Source organism: Lissotriton helveticus, chromosome 11 (assembly GCF_964261635.1).
Source record: "Lissotriton helveticus chromosome 11, aLisHel1.1, whole genome shotgun sequence".
Classification (NCBI taxonomy): Eukaryota; Metazoa; Chordata; class Amphibia; order Caudata; family Salamandridae; genus Lissotriton; species Lissotriton helveticus.
This window is the reverse complement of record NC_136072.1, coordinates 917,609,961-917,629,928: the sequence shown is the minus strand read 5'-3', so window position 1 is coordinate 917,629,928 and position 19,968 is coordinate 917,609,961. Positions and strand designations below refer to the sequence as shown.

The 19,968-nt window shown below is 47.6% G+C and overlaps 1 protein-coding gene across 3 annotated transcripts in view; it reads right to left on the bottom strand.

The window, feature by feature from the left end:
- The window catches only part of NF2 (NF2, moesin-ezrin-radixin like (MERLIN) tumor suppressor), a 493,960-nt gene that overhangs the window by 99,975 nt on the left and 374,017 nt on the right, over positions 1-19,968 (bottom strand). Inside the window, exon 16 of one of the 3 annotated variants that reach the window (XM_078667193.1) lies at positions 10,922-10,967. The exons of the other annotated variants lie outside the window; for them this stretch is intronic. Coding sequence (XP_078523319.1) covers positions 10,932-10,967 — 36 coding nt within the window. The 3' untranslated portion in view covers positions 10,922-10,931. The remainder of the gene's footprint in view (positions 1-10,921; positions 10,968-19,968) is intronic. 3 annotated transcript variants of the gene reach the window in all.

Sequence of the window (19,968 nt, the reverse complement as noted above, 5' to 3'; positions counted from 1 at the left end):
TACAGCCTCCCAGTACCTCCGTGCTTCCAAGGGCTTAGTGGAATGTGTCGTCTGAAGGGTGACCCTCCGCTGCGCCATCACCCATCTCAACTTGTGCGCTCAAATATACATCTAAGCGGGACCAGATATCCTTAGGTTGGTATTGAGCCGGCATCAATGCTCAATAGGCTGACAACTGCTCCTGGCAGTAAGCTTCGTCCCAAAGCCCCCATCCCTCTGTGGGGTCGGTGGCTGACCCCAATGCATAGCAATCTGGCATTTTGCAAACAGCAGTAGCATCGCCGTCAGCCTACATGCTTTCGGCAGGAATTCCTTGACATAGGAGGGCTCCCCCGGGAAGGTCACCCACCCTACCCATCGCAGATGTTTCAGCTACATTGTCAGAACAGGAGTACTGCAACCTAATAGTAAGAACTGGTGAAGGATCAAAATGCGCAATGCTCTTTAGTCTTTCTCGCTGAGATGTTCCAACTCAGAATTTACAGCCGCTGGGTCCTGTCATGGTGTGGCTCTCTGGATAGTTTTGACAAATTTTGCAGGCGCCTTTGGGAAGGTAAAGTAGTGGATCTATTCGGAACTTGGCGGAATATATGAGTGAGTCTTTTGCATCTGTCTGTAGTAAGGAGTGTTTGATCGATAGAAAATCTCTCCGAGCGGCCTGTACTGCAACAGTGAAATCAGGAATTATTGAAATTGCATTGCCCTGCTATTGGTGGGTCTGCTGCTTTCTGGCCAAGCACAAGGTCGTTTCTCGGTCTTGATAGTTTAGAAATCGAGCAATGATCAGTCTAGCATGTTTGCCGGGGGTGGACTTTGGTCTAGTGATCTATGAGCACGTTCAATAGTGAGCATGGCAGGGAGGGCATCACCAAACGGCTCTTGTAGCATGGTTTCAACATAGTTTTCCATGCAGCCCATCTCCATCGACTCCGGGGCGCCATAGATAAGTATGTTAGTTCTCCTAAAACATGCCTCCAGGTCCTCATTCTTATTGTGTATCACTTCCAGGACTTTTCCCATTTGCAGCAGTCTCTCACCAGCTGAGTGGTGTCCATCTTCCACCTTTGAGATGCGTCTTTCCAGCTGGTCGATTCGTTCATCAGGTTGGTCCACTTTGTCCTTCAAACAATGAAATATGTCTGTCAACAAGTTGATCATAGGGTCAATGGCTGTCAGGCTGGCCTTCAGATACACGAACATAGAACAAATGTCTGGCTCCTGTGAATGGCCCTCTTTCACAGGCTGATTCATCTGTGCGTCCTCTGGATTCAGCTCCGTGGCATGCGTCTATCTGCGCTGATCAAAGGAGAGCTTGGACTGCTTGGCATAGGTCTTCCCCATCTCACTTCAGGCCCAGACCGTAGTGGCACAGCAGGCACAGAGAAGAGCTCCCAGCAGAAGGTATTGCCAGTATCCATCAACACTCCCGGGGTCTCACCTCACCCCAAATGTAGGTGGATGGGGGCATGAGTAGACCCCCTTTGGTAGGTGTCTGTGTGTTGGCAATGCAGAGTTGTAGTTGTACAGTCAGGACATATGCACCCTGGATGGAGAATCACATCTAATCTGCAGCACTTCAGGAGGGGGTACATACAGGCCAGTCATGGGCCTGCCACTCCCTGGTAAGACAATCACAGGGGGCACGAGGAGGTCTGCCAGTGCAAGGTCTCCACGCGATGCAGCCACCTCAAGGTGATTCATACAGTTCGCCACAGGGCCACCTCAAGGATCCCAGCCAGGAACAGGTGGGGACCCTAGGAGTCCAGAGGTCTCACACTCCCCTCTCCCCCACACCCACCCCCGGTCAACCACACGGCATGACTATGAATCTCCAGAAACTAGCAGAACCACGTCAAATCAGAGCCAACAACACAAATGTCCACTAGATGTTGTGATAGGAGTGTTTGGGAAACTGTATTGAATGCTGCCGATAAATCCAACAGGACATGGGCGATCTGTTTACCCTGATCCAGTGCCAATGTAATTGAATCTGCCACTTCAACCACTGCAATTTCTGTGCTGTGTCGTGGTCTGAACCAAGATTGTGAAGGGTGAAGAAGTGTATGCTGTTCTAAGTAAAAGCATACCTGTTCATTAATGAGCTTTTCAAGCAGCTTATAAGCATACAACGAGTACCCATCTTCTTCCAATCTGTTCCAGGAGTTACTGATTGCTTGTCTATGCTCATTGACTCATCCTCCTTTGTCATATATTTCTACACAAAGTGGCACTGCAGACTTGCGTTCACTGCTTCATCATCCTGAGGCATTTAAGTCTACAGTAGTGGGGACTGCCAGCGTACCCGGATTGGTTCTTTATCCTGGACATTTAACTCTACATAGGGGGGTGGGGGGGTGGGGGGGCACTGCTAGTTTACACCTGTTGCTTCATTCTCATTTCCTCTATCATACACTAGTACAGAATATGACGGATATCATTTGGAGGGGACACTTATCTATAATAGCACAAAGTACAATGAAAACAAGTGAAATTCCCAAACTCCTGGCAAACAGTCAGTGATATTCCCACCAGCCAGAGAGTAACAGACACAAAAAAGTTACTTACCTTCAGCAATTATATTTCTGGTGGAATACTATATCCTTACAGATTTCTCACCATATAACTATCCTCAAACACAAGAATGGATCCAGAAAACCTTTCCTCGCCAACAGCTCTCCCGCACTGCCATGTAACTCTAATTGCAACTCCATCTGCCAGTTCCTTGTATGTTTTCCGCACCAAACGGAGGCATGCCGAGAAGAACCACAAGAGATGATAAGACACTAACTTAAAACAGCAGAACTACTGCATACCTTGGGACCTTATCCACAGCACTAACTTATCAGGGGAGGTGAGGTGGGGGGGGGGGAATCCGTAAACTACTGAGGACAAATTACTTGTTCTTCTGATGAACACTTCTTCCTGCAGATTCCTCATCTTAAGAAACAGCTTAAGGGAAGCTGGACAGAGCAGTCACAGTACATCAAGGAAATCATGCAAGACAGCTCTGGTAGAGTATGCGTCACTGAGTGGATCTTTCTTGGCTAAGGCACATCAGATCTTTATACACAAGGTGACCCAGTATGAAATTGTACATTTGGTCACTGCCTTGTCTTTTGTAGCTCCAGCAAAGCCTATAAAACTTGATCATCCACTCTCTTCTGTCAGTGTGGGAAGAAACAAATACAACAGGCCTTCTAGAAAACTCACTGTTATAGGCAACTTAAACAAAGAGGACTGATCAGGAAGACAAATGCTGCTGGATAAAGAAGACATATTTTTTCACAGTGGCTATTGCCTAGCCATGATTGGCAAGGAAAAGCATACGACGTCTGAGAGACCAGACTAAAAGAGGCTCAAATCCTGACATGCATTCAGCAACGAATTTTGACCAATGATCCACTAAAATTGATTGGTTTTAGGGGCAGTAAAGATGACATATTCCGTTGGTAAACCGAATGTCTCTTGTTGCACAATTCAATCTCAAATGGTGCAGCCAAAGTGTCAGATGATTGCTTTTGCAGTGGGGTGGTCAGGTTCCCAATCAGGTTTACCCTGTGTGAGAGAGGAAGAGGGGCCAAATGATCAGTTTCAATAGACTGGAGTTCTCAAACAATCTGGGGTAAAAAGGAACAGTTGTGCTTGATCCTCCCTGTTTTTCTGCAGACATTTGGAAGAAGTGGGATCAGCAAGAAATGATAAAGCAGAGCTTCTGACTAGTTAAGCCTGTAGACATCCACTAGAGAATCATTTGAAGGGAAGGATATGACACAAAAAACTGAAAACAGGTCTTGTTCAGGGGTGTGGCGAAGAGATTCACACATAATTATCCCAATTTGGAGAAGAACATACTCCTCACTGAGTGCAGTGGTCCTCTAGTGAGAGGTGACTCAATGCATCAGCTCACATTGAGGGTGTCTGCCAGGTGTGTTGTACTACACACTGTGTCCACAACCACTGGCCTAAGCCCTCCCAACACAGTACCAAAGACTCCACACCACCCGATCAGTGTACGATATAGACTGTGGTGTGTTGTCTCACAGGATCTGAATTGTTCTACCTGAGATGGAAGTGAGAAATGACTTCAGAGCAAGGTATACCGCTGACAACAAACACATATTGGTGTGCAAATGTTGCTTCAACACGAACCAAAGGCCTTGCACCATAATTTCACCTAGAGCGCCCAAGTCCAACGTAGAGTCATTCATAACGAGTGTGGCCTGTGACTTTGGAGGACTGAAGGTATGACTCACCGTGAAAATTGGAGGGGCACTTCCACCAAACGAATTAAAGGACAATAATGGTGGAAAATCTGAACCAGTGCCAAAACTCTCCTCTCCTTCTGGAGCCACTGCCATCTTTGGCATAAGTGAAGGGTCCTCTCAGCCCATATGGTAAGCAGCACAACCAGGATGCAAAAGGCCATCAGACCCAGCAGGCATAAGACTTGCAGAAATGGGATTGGACTCAGACACTTATCTAAAATATTTGCAATCGTTTGAGAAGTAAGAAGGGCCTGGAAGTTCGTGCTGGACTGTTCCCATTTGACTGGGTCCAATCTGAGGTAGCATGACCAGGATAAAAAAACATTGAATTAGATTGATACCCAAGCGATTGCCAGTGTTTAGACAATGTGTAAGAAATCATCCCTTCGTGTTTTGTGTCTTTGATGTAGCGTCGCAAGAGGCCAAGTGCATGCCCAGATGTGAGGCACTTGCTCACTGTGCCACTGGAACCAAGCTGCACCCGCCTGAAGAGGCCAGAATAGGCAAACACCAGTCTTGGGGTGCCTTGTAGCAAGACCAAGGGGGATTTGCATGTGGCTGTCTAATCGGAGGTGGAATGGTGGGCAAAACAAATATGGGTTGGAATGCTACACCAAGCATTTGCCAGTGTTTAATCTATTTGCAAAAATTCCTCCCATCACTTTTTGGGTGTTTCATGTAATGCCCTAAGTGGTCACAGATATGGCCAGATGTTGTTTCATGTTCACTGTGCCATTGGAACCAAGCAGCACTGGACAAAGATGCCCAAGTAAGCAGAAACAGGCCTTGGGTTGCTTGTGTTATGGTTTCGAGCAAACCAGGCTTGGCAGTTCAGCCTGTACTGCTCCCCTGGAGCAGGCTGATGGCTGATTTTCATACAGCTGGGCCTGATGTGAGGTGGAATACTGGGCAAAAGAAGAGGGGTTGGAATACTACCTCAAGCGATTGCCGATGGTTAGATGTGCAATAATTCCTCACACAACTTTGTGTTTTTGAGGAAGAAAGGCCTTCTTGAAGGTTGTGTGCAACAATGCTCCTATGGCAGTTCGCTTCTGCATGGAGACTAGGAAGGTGTCCTGTGTGGTGATGGAAAATCTTAAAACATGCAGTAGGGTCATGGGGTACAGAACATACTCCTTGACTAATTCAATACATAAATGTGAAGTGCACCGCAAGAAACAATTTCCACAGTAATTAGCCCATTTGATCCATATTGTATCCAAGGTAATCTTTATTTCTCTCAGGAATTACATAAAACAGCCAACTTCACATGTTTGTAATGAATTGTTCTGATCTTTTGATCGCTCTTTGGAAACCGCGGGAGCAGTGGATGTGCATGCGACGTTGCTCTATAATATCTTGTTTTGGACTGTGTTTTGTAAAATTGGGAGGGAGGTGCGAATGCTATATAGGCTCACTGTTTCATTGCTTTATGCTCTTTGACTAACCCAGATTACACAGGCCCATCATCCAAATATGGAAATGCATGGACTCCTGACCTCATGAGTGAAGCCACTATCACCTGATGAACACTCGCAGAGAAGTTGCTCAACCAAAGGGTAGAACCATGACCTGCTAGTAGAGGTAATGCCTGTGAGCGGGTAAGGTTAGCAGATGCACATAAGCATCCTGGTGATCAGCCACTCTCCAGTATTGGGAGCCAACAGAACCACGTTCAGGGACACCACTTTAAAGCGGTCATGCAAAATGAATAGATTTAGGATACTTAAGTCCAGAAAGGGTGTGAGAGATCGCTCCTTCTGGAGAACCAAGAAATAGAGGGAATAAAAACCCATATCCCTCTTCTCCATGGGTATTACTTCTATGACCTTTTTCATCAGGGCAAACACCTCTGCCTCCAAGATTAAGGCACGTGTTGCAGGGTACTCCTTGCAGACGAAAGACAGTACAGAGGGGAGGACAGGAAGGAGTTGGGCTCGCATTACTGTTGCGGATACGCTGGAGCACCTAACGATCCATTTTGATCGTCTCCAAGTTGGTCGTAAAGTGAGAGTAATGGGGGGGTGTAGCAAGTCAAAGAGGTTTGGAGGCAGCAGATCCAGCAAACGATGGGAGCTGCCGCTGCCATTGATGTTGACATTCCTTAGTTTTGCCCCTGCCCTGAAAAGAGCGATAAAACTGCAGCGGATGATTTGTTCTGGATGGGAAGGTTGTCGATGCTGTGGATGTTACCGTCTAGGGAAACCCAGAAGCAATGGCACCGCAGTTGCAAGTGTTTCACAGAGGAGGCCAGGTCCAGCGAAAGCACTGTAGTAGGACTATTTTTAAAGAATTCCAGGAATGAGTCATGCCTTTCCCCACAGAGACATTCAACATCGAAGGGCAAGTCCATCTCCCGAAAAAAGCCTGTAATACACATCCTGGTGAGCCAGCATCAAGTGACGGCCATGGGTTCAGTCATTATCCTCAGTGAATCCTGGCTACACTTCAAGACTTGTTTGAGGTTGTCTAAACCATCTCAGGCCAGGTAGGAGAAGGGCTTCTTCATGTGGTCAAGAAAATTGATTATAGCGATCCCAGCCAATTTCCACAAGGCACAGATTTATCGTCCAAGAATAAACAGGACAATCACAGTGAGCAGGGTTAGGCTGCCTGATGCAAAGACTTTTCTGGCCAAAAAGCGAAGCCTTTTAGACACAGTATCCAGAGGAGACGTGGCAAAAGTGTTAGGGTTTACTATGGCAGATGACACCTTTACCATTAAACCTTCTAGTGTATGGTATGGCAACAAAAATACTTGGTTGGAGGCTACAGGTCTAAGCAATCTGTCTTAACCGTGCTGGGCCAGAGAAAGGTTTCACCCAAGCAGCAGCACTGGTTCATTCGCTTATTAAATGATCAGAAGAGTTCTGGAGGTGTTGAGGACAGTTGTAGGATTTCTAGTCAACCATTTAAACAATTTAGATATATTTTTACCAGTGGGAAAGAGCAAGTCCAATGCTTCCTTTGCTTTCCAGACAACAGAAGTAAATGAACAAACTTCTTTAGATAGAAGGCCTGAGGTTCAGGGAATGTCCCCCTCTCTACCATGGCCACCTGCATTTTCTCAGTCTAAGTGTAGATCAGCATCTGTATTATCAAGAGGGAGGAAGTTGTCAAATAGTTTTCTTCCATGTGCCGTTAATTCCTATTAGTGTTGTCTAGGGCACTCAAATATGATACAAGGAGTTCCTACATAAGATGACTTTCTGGGAAATAGGGAGCTGCTGTGCAAGAAATTTGTCATTAAAATCCAAACACAAACGTTTGCTTTTGCTACTCAAATAATATCAGCTGACTTCGAAGAAGGAAGGAGCACTCAAAATTGTCAGAGGGCAGTGCAGATGCTGCATTCATAATTGGAATCGAATGCACACAGGGTGGGCAGAGCTTCTTTAAAAGCAGTGCCTAAGCTGAAACTTGTGTTGTGGAGTCGCTTGGCATCATGGTAAGAGCTACCAAAATCATCAAACCTGAGGAATCAGACCTACCTAAACTAAGTTAGATAGGGAAAAGTGAGACACACTGCACACAATTATTTTCTTGATGGGTATGTTATATTTTACATGTACTTCAATGCAGAGAATGCAAATATCGCATTGTATTCAGGGACTAGCAGGTACTCAGTTGGTGATTTTGAAAAAAAGCATTAACAAAAACTCAACACACAATGGAGCACAAACCACAAAAACATGCGCATGTAGCCTGGTTCACACTAACTAAATGGGAAAAGTACATAAAGAGAAACTGGAGGAAGCTTCTACCTGTACTCAACACATTGTCAAGGAAAGTGAATTTCAGGTCCAAACCATAACCAGTCATTGTACAATCATACGTGGTCAAAAAGTACTTACTTTGTCAAGGGATAAGGCCTGCCTTGAGCCTAATGTTTACCTCCAGTTAACTGAAACACTGAACTAGTTTGCTGGAATGCACTTTAAGTACTCCTTGAGGCATATTCAGACCGGTACTCAGAGCCTTCCTGATATCAAGGGCTCCCAAGTTTGCTTGAGCCCACCAAGGTGAAAATTGTTTTAGGACAAGATAAATCATCTTGTGATGAAGCATGCCATGAATTGTGGGCGAGGAGTTTTTTTTCATGTAAGAAAAAATGGATCATTAGTAAGACTACAGCAATTTCTAAAGAGCCTCACTGAGTTCAAAAGCAAACATTTGTTCCGTGTCTCGCTCTCTTGGAAATATACAGCATGATCTGTTGAAGGGCTTCAAATTGGATAGGGTTGGAGGATGGAATCAGGAACTCCCTCTTCGTCATCGTCAGAACCGAAAACGGCTCAGACGAAGGGAAGAAACAAGAGTTAGGCAATGGCGCTGTAGAATCTCTGAATAGTCCCAAGAGGGGAACTGCTGCCTTAATGAAGAAGAGAACTTCTTTACATGGAGTGTTTTATGTTTCATGTGGGAATATTCCTTGGGAGCTCAAGCCTAGCCCAGTGACTTACCTCAAGGATGGAGTGGGGACCACTTAGGAGTATTTTCATCAGTGTTCTCACCGAAATTAGTTTGGCTTTCTGCTTCCAGATGACCTCTGGGTGCATTTAAGGGCACCAGTCACAGGCCGAGGACTTGTAGTCAGATACACAGAGATGTCATGGTAATCCAACAAGGACATCCTCTTGCAAAATTGTCAACATAGTTTAAACCCAAAATCTTAGGAGGCAACATCCGATGTTGTTGCTGTCAGATTCAATACAAAGAAAATCAGTAAAACACTAAAAAGATCTCCTGACCCACTGGTATCTGGGGTGGTTGGAGTTGGAGCTGTAACTAGAGTCATATGATGCCACTTGGCGAGCCACTACTGGGGAAAGGTTTTCCCGATCTAGTCTGGTACCTATAGAATATTTATGAGGAGAGTAATGTGTGGCAAGAATAATTCAATAGAAACAGGTTTTATTTCAACAATGGACAGGAAATTGGGGCAAAAGATGCAACCACACAACACAAAGCATGCCAATGGTTAAATGTTAGTCAAGTCATATTTTAGTACAAAGCCTCCAACTACAAATAGTGGTAAGCTAAGAATGGGCATTCTCGAACATCTGGAGAGTGCTCCTCTCCCTATTAGTAAGCTGTGAATGATGAGCTTCAAAGGACGTACTTCTAACAAGTCACATAACGAGGGATCCTCCCTATCGTTCTTAGCAGTGTCAACTGGAAATATGGCTGAGGCACACACTTGGAGAGCCGTAAAAGTGCACAATTTCAGATTTCCTCTTGGACTATATATCCAGGCTCTGTTCCTTGCCAGATGTTAAGGTGCTAGGTCCCTGATGTAAAAGCCCTAGAACCTCGCCTGATTTCCCACATCACCCAAGTGTTCCCTGAGGCTGCAATGTGTTATTGTGAAGAATATTCTCGATAGACACTTGATGGGCATGGGCTGGGTGCTCTGGAATTAAAGAAAGCATTCAGCGTATCAAGATGTTGTTGCCACTAATCACTGCATGAACCAGCTATAAGCAGGCATGCACCTCACTTGGGTAGAATGACAACCCAATTGTCCAAGTATAGCTGCTGGATCACCCACATAATCTGAAGAGCTACACAAGCAAGCACAGAGAAGCAAATTCAGTCTTGTTGGAACTTATCAGTGAGGTGCAGCTTGAGTCCTGTGTCACAACGAGCTCGGCAACCATACCTGGAAAACACCCTTAATACTTACAGAAACTCACTTGGCATAAAAACTAATAAGTGGAATTCTTGAATTAATCTCAACCACTTGTAATCACTTTGGGAAGCACTGGACTCCATAATTGTTTTCTGATCACGAGCAGAGTGTCAAATCCTACCAGCAAGAGCTCAATGCTGCCCTCTTGGGATTCCAGAAGACCACTAAATGTCATAACACAACAAATGGCCCTTCCCCTAACCAATGGCAGCACAATGCTAACCGCAAGGAGCCCATGGCCCAACTCTGCATTCCTGTATGCACTGCCAGGAGACAGGTAATTCCCATTTGACAGGGCTGGCTTAATCTGCAATTGTATGCAGAAAGATAAAGTCTTCAGTTTGGTGTTAACTTCCTTTAGGTATTGGCAGTAGAACAATAAGGATTAATGCATGTGTGCCAAGTGGCCTTTTAACTAAAATCAATTGAGGGCTAACATGCAGGCATCACTAAACTGTGCTGCTGCCTTCTTGCATGGTCAGCCCTAGATGCCAAACATGGTATGACTGTAGATTAGGGGCTTGCCAAGCGAGTTGTAACCCCAGAAAGCTCAGATGTGATTGGTTTGAACTTGTCTAACCATTGGGGACATAGTATCAATCCCCATGTAATGTCAGTAGAGCGCGTACACCCAGATGCCCAGTTTGATGTGTTCTGCCTTGAGGTTCTGTAGGTCTGCGTTCATTCACTCCTAAAAAGAGCAATAGCATATTTTTTGGGAATTGCCAGAAAAGGGCCAACAACTAGTATCCCAAAGCTTGAGTCCAGGTTCATTCTTCCCACCTTGTCCTTGCCAGAATATAGGGACCCATTTTACATTTGTACAGCCATTGCTAGCAGGGTATAGTGTCTTTGATGGCAAGTTCATGCCCACCAAGGCTGAACATGAGCAGCAAGTTACAGCACCAAACTCATGCATGGGTTAGTGTTAAATAGTGGGGTCCCATCACCACACACAAAGTACCTGCGAAGACTCATATGCAGATAGGTCTTCTGCCCTGGGCATCCGGCTAAACCAACAAAATAAAATAAAAACAAGTGTCACATGAATCAACATTTTTATGTTCACAGCCTTTAGCATGCTTCACAAGTAATATCCCTCCCAGGCCCCCCAGTCTGGAACCCAAGGAGTATTATCTACATCCAATCAAGCATATTCATGTATTCTTGCATGGTTAAATATGCTGCAGCGGAACACACCATAAACAACCTTTTTTGTGACTTTTCTTTTAAATGTACTAAGACGAAGATGACGTTGCTCTCCCAGACTGCCTAATCATTTGAGATGCCAAAGACATTTGAGGGGAATTGATTGGGATCTCACACCCAGCAACTTTCAAGGGCACATCCACTGGCTTTATTTATTTATAAAGTTTTATATAGCGTGAACTTGATCCCGAAGGATATCAGAGCGCTTTACAATTATAGGGAAAGGTAACAAATCAAAAAATTAGTCAATCATGGGGGAGTATAATAGGCATTGAATCAAATAGTGCACACAAAACAGCTCAATTATAAAAACCTTAGTGAACGAGGAGTGGGCTATATGATGGAGCATAGTGATATAAGGGGAGTAAGTGAAATAATCATATACAGAAGGTAATGACACAGGCTCTTCACCTACGTGTTATGCACATTATGAAAAATGCATAAGGGTTGATGCATCGCAGTTTTCCTAAACATCTAATGCCGAATACTAAATGTAAGATTTCATGTGAGGGGTATGTTGTCGTACCCTACAGAGGCAGCTCACAAAAAAGTCCTTCAATGTCATACATAGACCTCTCACAATAAGACACCTGGGTTCAAATCGCTTCACGCTGGACATTCTGAGATAAATGAAGATCACTGAAACAGGAGCCTTGAATTGAAAAAGGATCAAGAAAAAGGAAACTGGAATAAGTGTCAGTCTAGTGATACGATATTTGCAGCTCGAGTGTTTTAGTAAGAAATCTCAAAAATATTCCAAATGCACACAGCCATCTGTGGCTCTTGCCCCATCCTCTTCTGCTAATTCGATGCGGGCATACCTTCCACACCAAAATATATAATTCTTATGTTCCAGGCTGAGAGCTCCAGAAAAACAAGTTATTTACCTACTATAATGCTCTTTCTTATGGATAGTCTATCCAACTGCAGATTCCTGACCTTAAGAGTATCCCACGACGCCACACTGGATCGGAAGAATTTTCTCAGTAATGCTCCAGCGCGCTAAAAGGTGGTGTCATGTGGCTCTACGATGGCTCGATCACCTCAGAAGTGACAAATCAGAGACGCATATAAGTGCCACTTGTGCAGGCTGTCAGCTTCTAATCTTCCTACTTCGGTACAAACAGACACGGAGAAGTCTGAAATAATTGCAGCCAAAATGTGCCAAGACCTAACCTGAAACCATGCTATAGTATTTGGGAGACCACTCCACTGAACGTGGAGGTGGGAGGGCAGTGAGGAATCTGCAACTTGATAGAATTTTCACCAGAAAGAGTATTACGGAAAGTAAGTAACTAGTTCATTTGATGGCTGCTTCTAACTACAGATTCCTCACCTTAAGAATAGATATCACAGTAGTAAGTCACAATGGCAGAGGGTCCGGAACCCAGACCAAAAATGCCTGCAGGACCGAGAAGGCAAAATGGCTTGCCCTTCGGCTGACTGTCAAGGCAGCAGTATTTAGCGAAGGTGTACACCAACCCGCATGTAGCAACTTAGCATACATCCAGGGCAGGCACTCTCCACCAGGTGCTTCTTAGCCAGCGCATAGCAGATCTTGATTCAAAGGACTATTCTTCTTCACAAGGCCCTTTTCTGCACTTCCTTCCCTTTCTTTGCTCCTGAGAATCCTATAAAAAGTTGATCATCCACACGATAAATGCGCAGTCAATGCACCTGTTTTGGGTCGAATCGAATCAATGGTGGCTCTCCTCCCTTCAAGTGTGAGGCAGAGTAACAACTGTTGGCAGAGTGATAAACTAACTAGTTCCTTAACCTTGGTAACACTCTTTCTGGTTGAAACTTCATCTTACCTCAAATTACTCACCACAGAATATCCTCCAGGCGCCAAAATGCACCAGGAGAATTTTGTAAAAGTGTTCTTGCCTGCCTATAGGTGGGGTCATGCAGAGGGGAGCAAACAAAGCTAGTAGAGTGATCGATTGCTATATGTGGAAGGGAGCCATACCTTTCTGTAAAAAGGCCGCCCGAGTCTTAGCCGATTTGTCAGGAAAGAAGGTAGTGTAGGGCAGTTGGACTGAAAGTGCCTGCAGTTCGCTCACACAATGAGTTGATGTAATCTCAATGAGGAAGACAGTTTTCAGAGTCAGGGGATGTAGGAAGCATTGATGCATTTTACAAACAAGTATGGAGGTCCAGCAAACGTAGAAAGGTCGAAAGTGCTCACAAAGTGCCATGCTAGGCTAAAGACAAAACAAACAAAAGGATATCGTCTGTAAGGGGTCAATGTCCAGGTACCATAGCAGGTTACAAAACAGCCCCAGCATAAACAGATGTCATGGATGAATGTCTGGTGGCAAGGATGGCCTCTACCACCTCAGACAGCAAATCAAATGCAATAAATTGGCTAATTCCATTTCCTGCATTGCGGTGTAAAATGTGGAGGCTTGATGGAAGGTCTGGCTCTGTTGCTGAGCTAGAAGGCTCTCCTTAAGTGGTAGCTAGATGGTCAGGAGTTCAGAATAATAGATTCTTGGTGTTATTTGCGGCAATTAGGATGACTTGGGCCTGGCCGCTCTTGATCTTCTCCGGAATTTGGGGCAGGAAAGGTAGTAGCAGGAAAAAATACAGGAATACCTTGTTCCATTCCAGCCAGACTGCGTTTTCTAACTAGTGTTCTCACGGAAACTCCAGTTTGCAAAATTGTTGATACTGCGTTCACAACAGTGGCGAAAAAATCTAGTTAGTGCGATCCCTATTAGTCTAATACACCCTCCCCACCATGAGATGTAGACGCCACTCATGACCTGCTAGACAATGTCTACACAGTTCGTCCTTTTTTGCATTCAGAGACCCTAGCAGGTGGGTGAAAGCCTGGAAGATGTTCTGGTGTTCCAGCCACCTCCAGGAGGTGCAGAGCCTACTAGCACAGGGTCCAGAACCCCACTCCGCTCTGCTTGTTGCAGTATACCATATGGTGGTTGTGTTGTCGGTAAGCACATGCACCAGCATCCCCTTGATTGATGGAAGGAAAGCCATTATGACCAAACGAATAGCCGGTGTTTTTAACTGGATGATGTGGAGCTGGCTCTACACCTCCCCCATAAACGAACCCAACATATTATATATTAGTCTGTCATCGCTGTTTACTCTAGGTGGGGGAGTGAGAGTGACCTGCAGCATCACAAATTGTGATCAGCCAACCACCACTACAGATTTTCCACCATCTCTTCCAAGAAATGGATGGTATCAGAAAGGCGGCATTGATGCTTGGCTCACTTGGACTTTAGATTTCTCTGCACGGCTCACATGTACCACATGGCATAGTTGACAAGGAGAATGCATGAGGCTTAAAGGCATCTGAGCCACCCTAACCAGGATGCAGGACCGAGCCTGAAATAAATATCAGGATCATGGCCTGTCTGACCCAGACTCGCTGCAGCAGTGGAAAGGCCTTGAACATCATGTTCATGATAGCAGCAATAAAGTTAATCCTCTGAAAGGTGGTACTTCAGATCCTTGATGGAGAACCCAAAAAATGTTTGGCGTATGGCCGTCATACAGACCTGATATATTATTGACTGCAGCAAGCACACCTTGAGCAAGAGTCCACAGAGTCCATGAAGTCCATACAAGCACACAGAACATACTTTGCCACTAATGGCTACCATGTATTGTTTCAGCCAGAGAGGCTCCGACATCTTCAGGGAGAACCAGCGAGGTCTTGGCGCTGTGTCCCGTACGGCATGGCTTTACCTGCCTAAAAAGCACGCTCCATTCAATCATCTTAATGCTAAACTAGCAAAAGTGACCAGATAGCATCAATAGATTTCACTGTCTATCAAGTGGGTTGGTTGGAAATGACCTGGGAGTGACGTGAGTCGTTGATACCTATACCACCTTGTAGGACGCGGACTCTAATTCAGACCCAAAAAAAACACATTTCATATATGTTTTTGACAAAGAACTACTTAATTGGATGAGAACTTAGTTTTAAAATATCACTGTGTATAGCAGTACACTGGCACTTGTATCTTTTAAAGCGGTAATGTTATACTATGGGAAATAAAAATTTATTGCATTTGGGCACTTACCAGCAACTTACAGGACTGTTCTCCAGGACTTAAGGTAAGTATGGGGCAAGGTCCAAGGCAACACCAAGAGGTCACCTAGGGAGCACTGGGGCGTCTGGGTGCAGAGGTGCAGTACAGCGTCGGCTGCCAGTTTAGGTCAATGAGCAACGGTCTGGTTACAATGAGGCTGCAATAAGCGACTGGGGATCAGTCTGGGCGAACCCACGAGGGAGGGACTGGGGATGGGGACTGGGCTCAGTACCTGTGATGCTCAGACACATGGGGTCACTGCAGTGCCCGCATATGCCACCTGGCATAATCCATGAACGGCCCCGGAGCCAACAAAGAGTTGGTCATCCACCAGGAATTGTTTTGCGCGATCCAAATAAAATGAAAGCGCAAGGTTTGGATCCAGAAGGTGGAGCCGCTCTTCTTTTTTAGAAGGGTGCGGAGGCCGAAAGAAGGTGGGCAAAGTGATGGTTTGGCCAATGTGGAAGGAAGTAACCACTTTTGGTAAAAAGGACGGACGAGTCCGGAGGACAACCTTGTCCAGATGAACAGCAAGAAAAGGAGGTTTCGAAGAAAGCCTGCAGCTCTCTCACCCTGCGGGCAGAGGTGATGGCCACCAAAAAGGCAGTTTTGAGACTTAAAAGTTTGAGAAGATAAATATGTAGTGGCTCAAAGGGAGAGCACATAAGGTAAGTTAGAACTAAGTTCAAATCCCACCGAGGCATTATGAAGGGAACAGGAGGAAAGAGATCAATCAATCAATCAATCAAAGCATTTATATAGCGCACTACTCACCTGGGGGGTCTCAAGGCGCTGGGGGGGGGGGTCCGCTACTGCTCGAACAGCCAGGTCTTGAGCTGCTTCCTGAAGGCGAGGTGGTCCTGGGTCAGGCGGAGGTGGGTCGGGAGGGAGTTCCAGGTCTTGGCGGCGAGGTACGAGAAGGACCTTCCCCCTGTGGTGGCTCTTCGGATGCGAGGGACGGTGGCGAGGGCGTGGCCGGTCGATCGAAGCTGGCGTTTGGGAGCGTAGAAGTTGAGGCGGTTGTTGAGGTATCCTGGGCCTTCGTTGTGTAGGGCTTTGTGTGCGTGGGTGAGGAGGCGGAAGGTGATTCTCTTGTTGACCGGGAGCCAGTGCAGGTCTCTCAGATGTCTGGAGATGTGGTTGCGACGGGGGATGTCCAGGATGAGTCCGGCTGAGGCGTTCTGGATTCGCTAGTGACGAGGGCCTGGGTGACCGTCTTCCTTGTCTCGGTGGGGATCCACCGGAAGATCTTACGTAGCATGCGCAGGATGTTGAAGCACGACGAGGAGACGGCGTTGACTTGTCCGGTCATGGAGAGGGAGGAGTCCAGGATGAAGCCCAGGTTGCGTGCGTGGTCTGTTGGTTTGGGTGCGTTGCCTAGGGCGGAGGGCCACCAGGAGTTGTCCCAGGCGGAGGGTGAAGATCCCAGGATGAGGACTTCCGTCTTGTCCGAGTTCAGTTTCAGGCGGCTGTTCTTCATCCATTCGGCTACCTCTTTCATCCCTTCGTGAAGGTTGGCTCTGGCGGTGGCGGGGTCGTTGGTGAGGGAGAGGATCAGCTGGGTGTCGTTGGCGTAGGAGATGATGTTGAGGTTTTGCTGGCGTGCGATGGCTGCGAGGGGGCTCATGTAGACGTTGAAGAGGGTTGGGCTGAGCGAGGAGCCTTGAGGGACGCCGCATATGACTTCGGTGGCTTCTGATCTGAACGGGGGGAGGGGGACTCTCTGTGTCCTTCCGGCGAGGAAGGAGATGATCCACTCCAGTGCCTTCTCCTGGATTCCGACGTTGCTGAGGCGCTGCACTAGGGTGCGGTGGCAGACAGTGTCGAAGGCCGCGGAGAGGTCTAGGAGGATGAGGGCCGCTGTTTCTCCGTTGTCGAGCAGGGCTCGGATGTCATCGGTCACTGCGATTAGAGCGGTCTCGGTGCTGTGGTTGGCCCGGAAGCCAGACTGCGAGGGGTCGAGGGATCCGTTAGTCTCGAGGAAGGCGGCCAGCTGCTTGTTGACGGTCTTCTCGATGACTTTTGCTGGAAACGGGAGCAGCGAGATGGGGCGGTAATTCTTGAGGTCGGTGGGGTCGGCTGATGGCTTCTTTAGTAGAGCGCTGAGTTCGGCGTGCTTCCAGCTCTCCGGGAAGGTGGCGGTGTCGAAGGAGGTGTTGATGATGTCCCGTAGGTGGGGTGCGATGACAGCGTCGGCCTTGTTGAAGACATGAGAGATGAAGAGATGAGTAATGCTTTTAAAAAAGCGATTTACAACGGGGGACTTGAAAAGAGAAGGCTGATCAGGAAGCCCAAGAAAGGCTGGAATGGCCGAGAGGTAGCCCTTTAGAGTGGCCAGAGCAGAGCCCTGCTGGGCCAAAGAAAGGAGGAACAAGAGAACCTCAGAAAGAGGGGCAGAAAGGGGATTTACAGCCTTTGCTGTGCACCATGTCACAAATTTGTTCCATCTGCAGGCGTATACTATTTTTGTGGAGGGACGCCTGGCAGCCAAGATAACATCACAGACTTCGGGAGGAAGGTCAAAAGCTGTCAACTGTTGCCGCTCAATCTCCACGCAAGGAGGTGGAGGCTGGACAGGTTCGGGTGGAGGACCGTCCCCTGCTGCTGAGACAGAAGATCTTCCCGAAGAGGCAATCGAATCGGGGGATAGATGGCCATGTGTAAGAGCTCGGGATACCAGACTCTTCGTGCCCAGTCCAGAGCCTCAAATATGACTTGGACCCAGTCGCACCTGATCTTCAGCACTCTGGGCAGAAGTGGTATAGGCGGAAAGGCGTATAGTAGACCGCAACTTCACTCTCGACTAAAAGCATCGCTGAGTGAGTGCCGCCTTGGAAATTTCAACACGCAGAATTGCTGACATTTCGTGTTCTCTTCGGTGGCAAATAGATCTAAGCAAGACTCTCCCCACTGTTGAAAGAGACCTTGTACCACCTGTGAAGACACCATTTGTGGTCCATCATGCTCCTGCGGCTGAGTTAGTCCGCCCTGGCGTTCAGTGAACCTGCCAGGTGTTGAACCACCAGGGATATGCCCTGATGTTCCAGCCATGTCCAGAGGCGGAGGGCCTACTGACATAGGGTCCACGACCCCACCCGCCTTGTTTATTGCAGTACCACATTGCGGTGGTGTTGTCCATGAACACCTGCACTACTCTTCCCCGGACAGAGAGAAGGAATGCTTTGAGTGCAAGACAAATCGCCCGAAGCTCCAGAGGGTTGATATGGAGCCCGGACTCCGCCGGAGAGCAGAGGCCTCTGATCTCCGCCTCCCCCCATGTGGCCGCCCCTTCCCAGAAGTGATGCATCGGTCACCACTGTGAACACTGATTGGGGAAGGTAGAGGAATCTGCCGTCGACCCAATCTTGGATCATGAGCCACCACTGTAGTTGGTTTGCAGTGCCCTCCGAGATCTGGACGCAATCGGACAGGTTCCCCCAATGGTGTGCCCACTGGAACTTAAGGTCCCACTGCAGTGTCCACATATGCCACCTGGCATGATCCATGAGCAGGATGGAGGAGGCAATCAGGAGCCGTAGGGTCATCCTGACCGAAACCCAGGATAGAGGCTGAAAGATCGGAATCATAGCCCGAATATCCAGAACTCACTGCTCGGTAGGACAGACCTGAAACTGTGTCGTGTCCAGAACCGCTCCAATGAACAGGAGCTTTTAGAGGGAGTCAGGTGTGATGGCACGTTGATGAAGAAACCCAGTGAATGCAGGAGGTCGGCCATAGTCTGGAGGTAGGAGACGACTGCCTGGGGCGAGCCCGCCTTCAACAACCAGTGGTGGAGATAGGGGAAGACTGGAACCCCTGATCTGCGCAGATGAGCTGCGACCACCGACATCACTTTCGTGAACCCCGAGGGGCGCTGGCCCAAAGGGGAGCATGGTAAACTGAAAGTGCTGTGGCCTACCGTGTACCGCTGGTAACGTTAGTGGGCCGGCAGGACGGGAATGTGAAAATAAGCGTCCTGCAAGTCCAACACTACAATCCAGTCTCCAGGGTCGAGAGCAGACAGGACCTGAGCAAGAGTCAACCTTTTGAACTTCTACTTTCGGAGGAAGCGGTTGACATTCCTGAGATCCAAGATAGGACATAGACCTATGTCCTTCTTGGGCACCAGAAAGTAGTGGGAGTAAAAACCACGACATACTTCTGGGGGAGGAACGCGCTCGATGGCTCCCTTGGCCAAGAGTGCCGTAACTTCTTGTTGGAGAAGGGCCAGGTGATCACCCGACACGCGATGGTACTAGGGTGGCATGGCTGGAGGGGTAGTCTCGAAGGGGAGAGAGTAGCCCCTTCGGACTATCTGCAAAACCCACCTGTCTGACGTGATGGTGCGCCAGTGGGGGAGGTGTTGGCGTATCCTGCCGCCCACTAGCGTGTGATGAGCCTGAAAGGTCGGACTAGGAGGCGGCTCCAGAGGGGGCGGTGGTGGACTGGCCTGCCCGCTGGCCCCCAGAACCGCGTCAGTGGTTTGCATGTCCCCGGCCACACTGGGGCTGAACAGCTTGCGCTGGCCTGTGGCCCTGAAAGAAACGTGTTGGGGAACCCAATCTGTAGCCACGAAAGGGGCGAAAGGCAGACTGCGCACAACGTGTTGTGGAGAGGCCCAAGGAATTGGATGTAGCCCGAGAGTCCTTGAGGCGCTCTAGCGCACTGTCTGCCTTGACGCCGAACAGGCAACGACCATCAAAGGGCATGTCCATCAGAGTGTTCTGAACATCCCCAG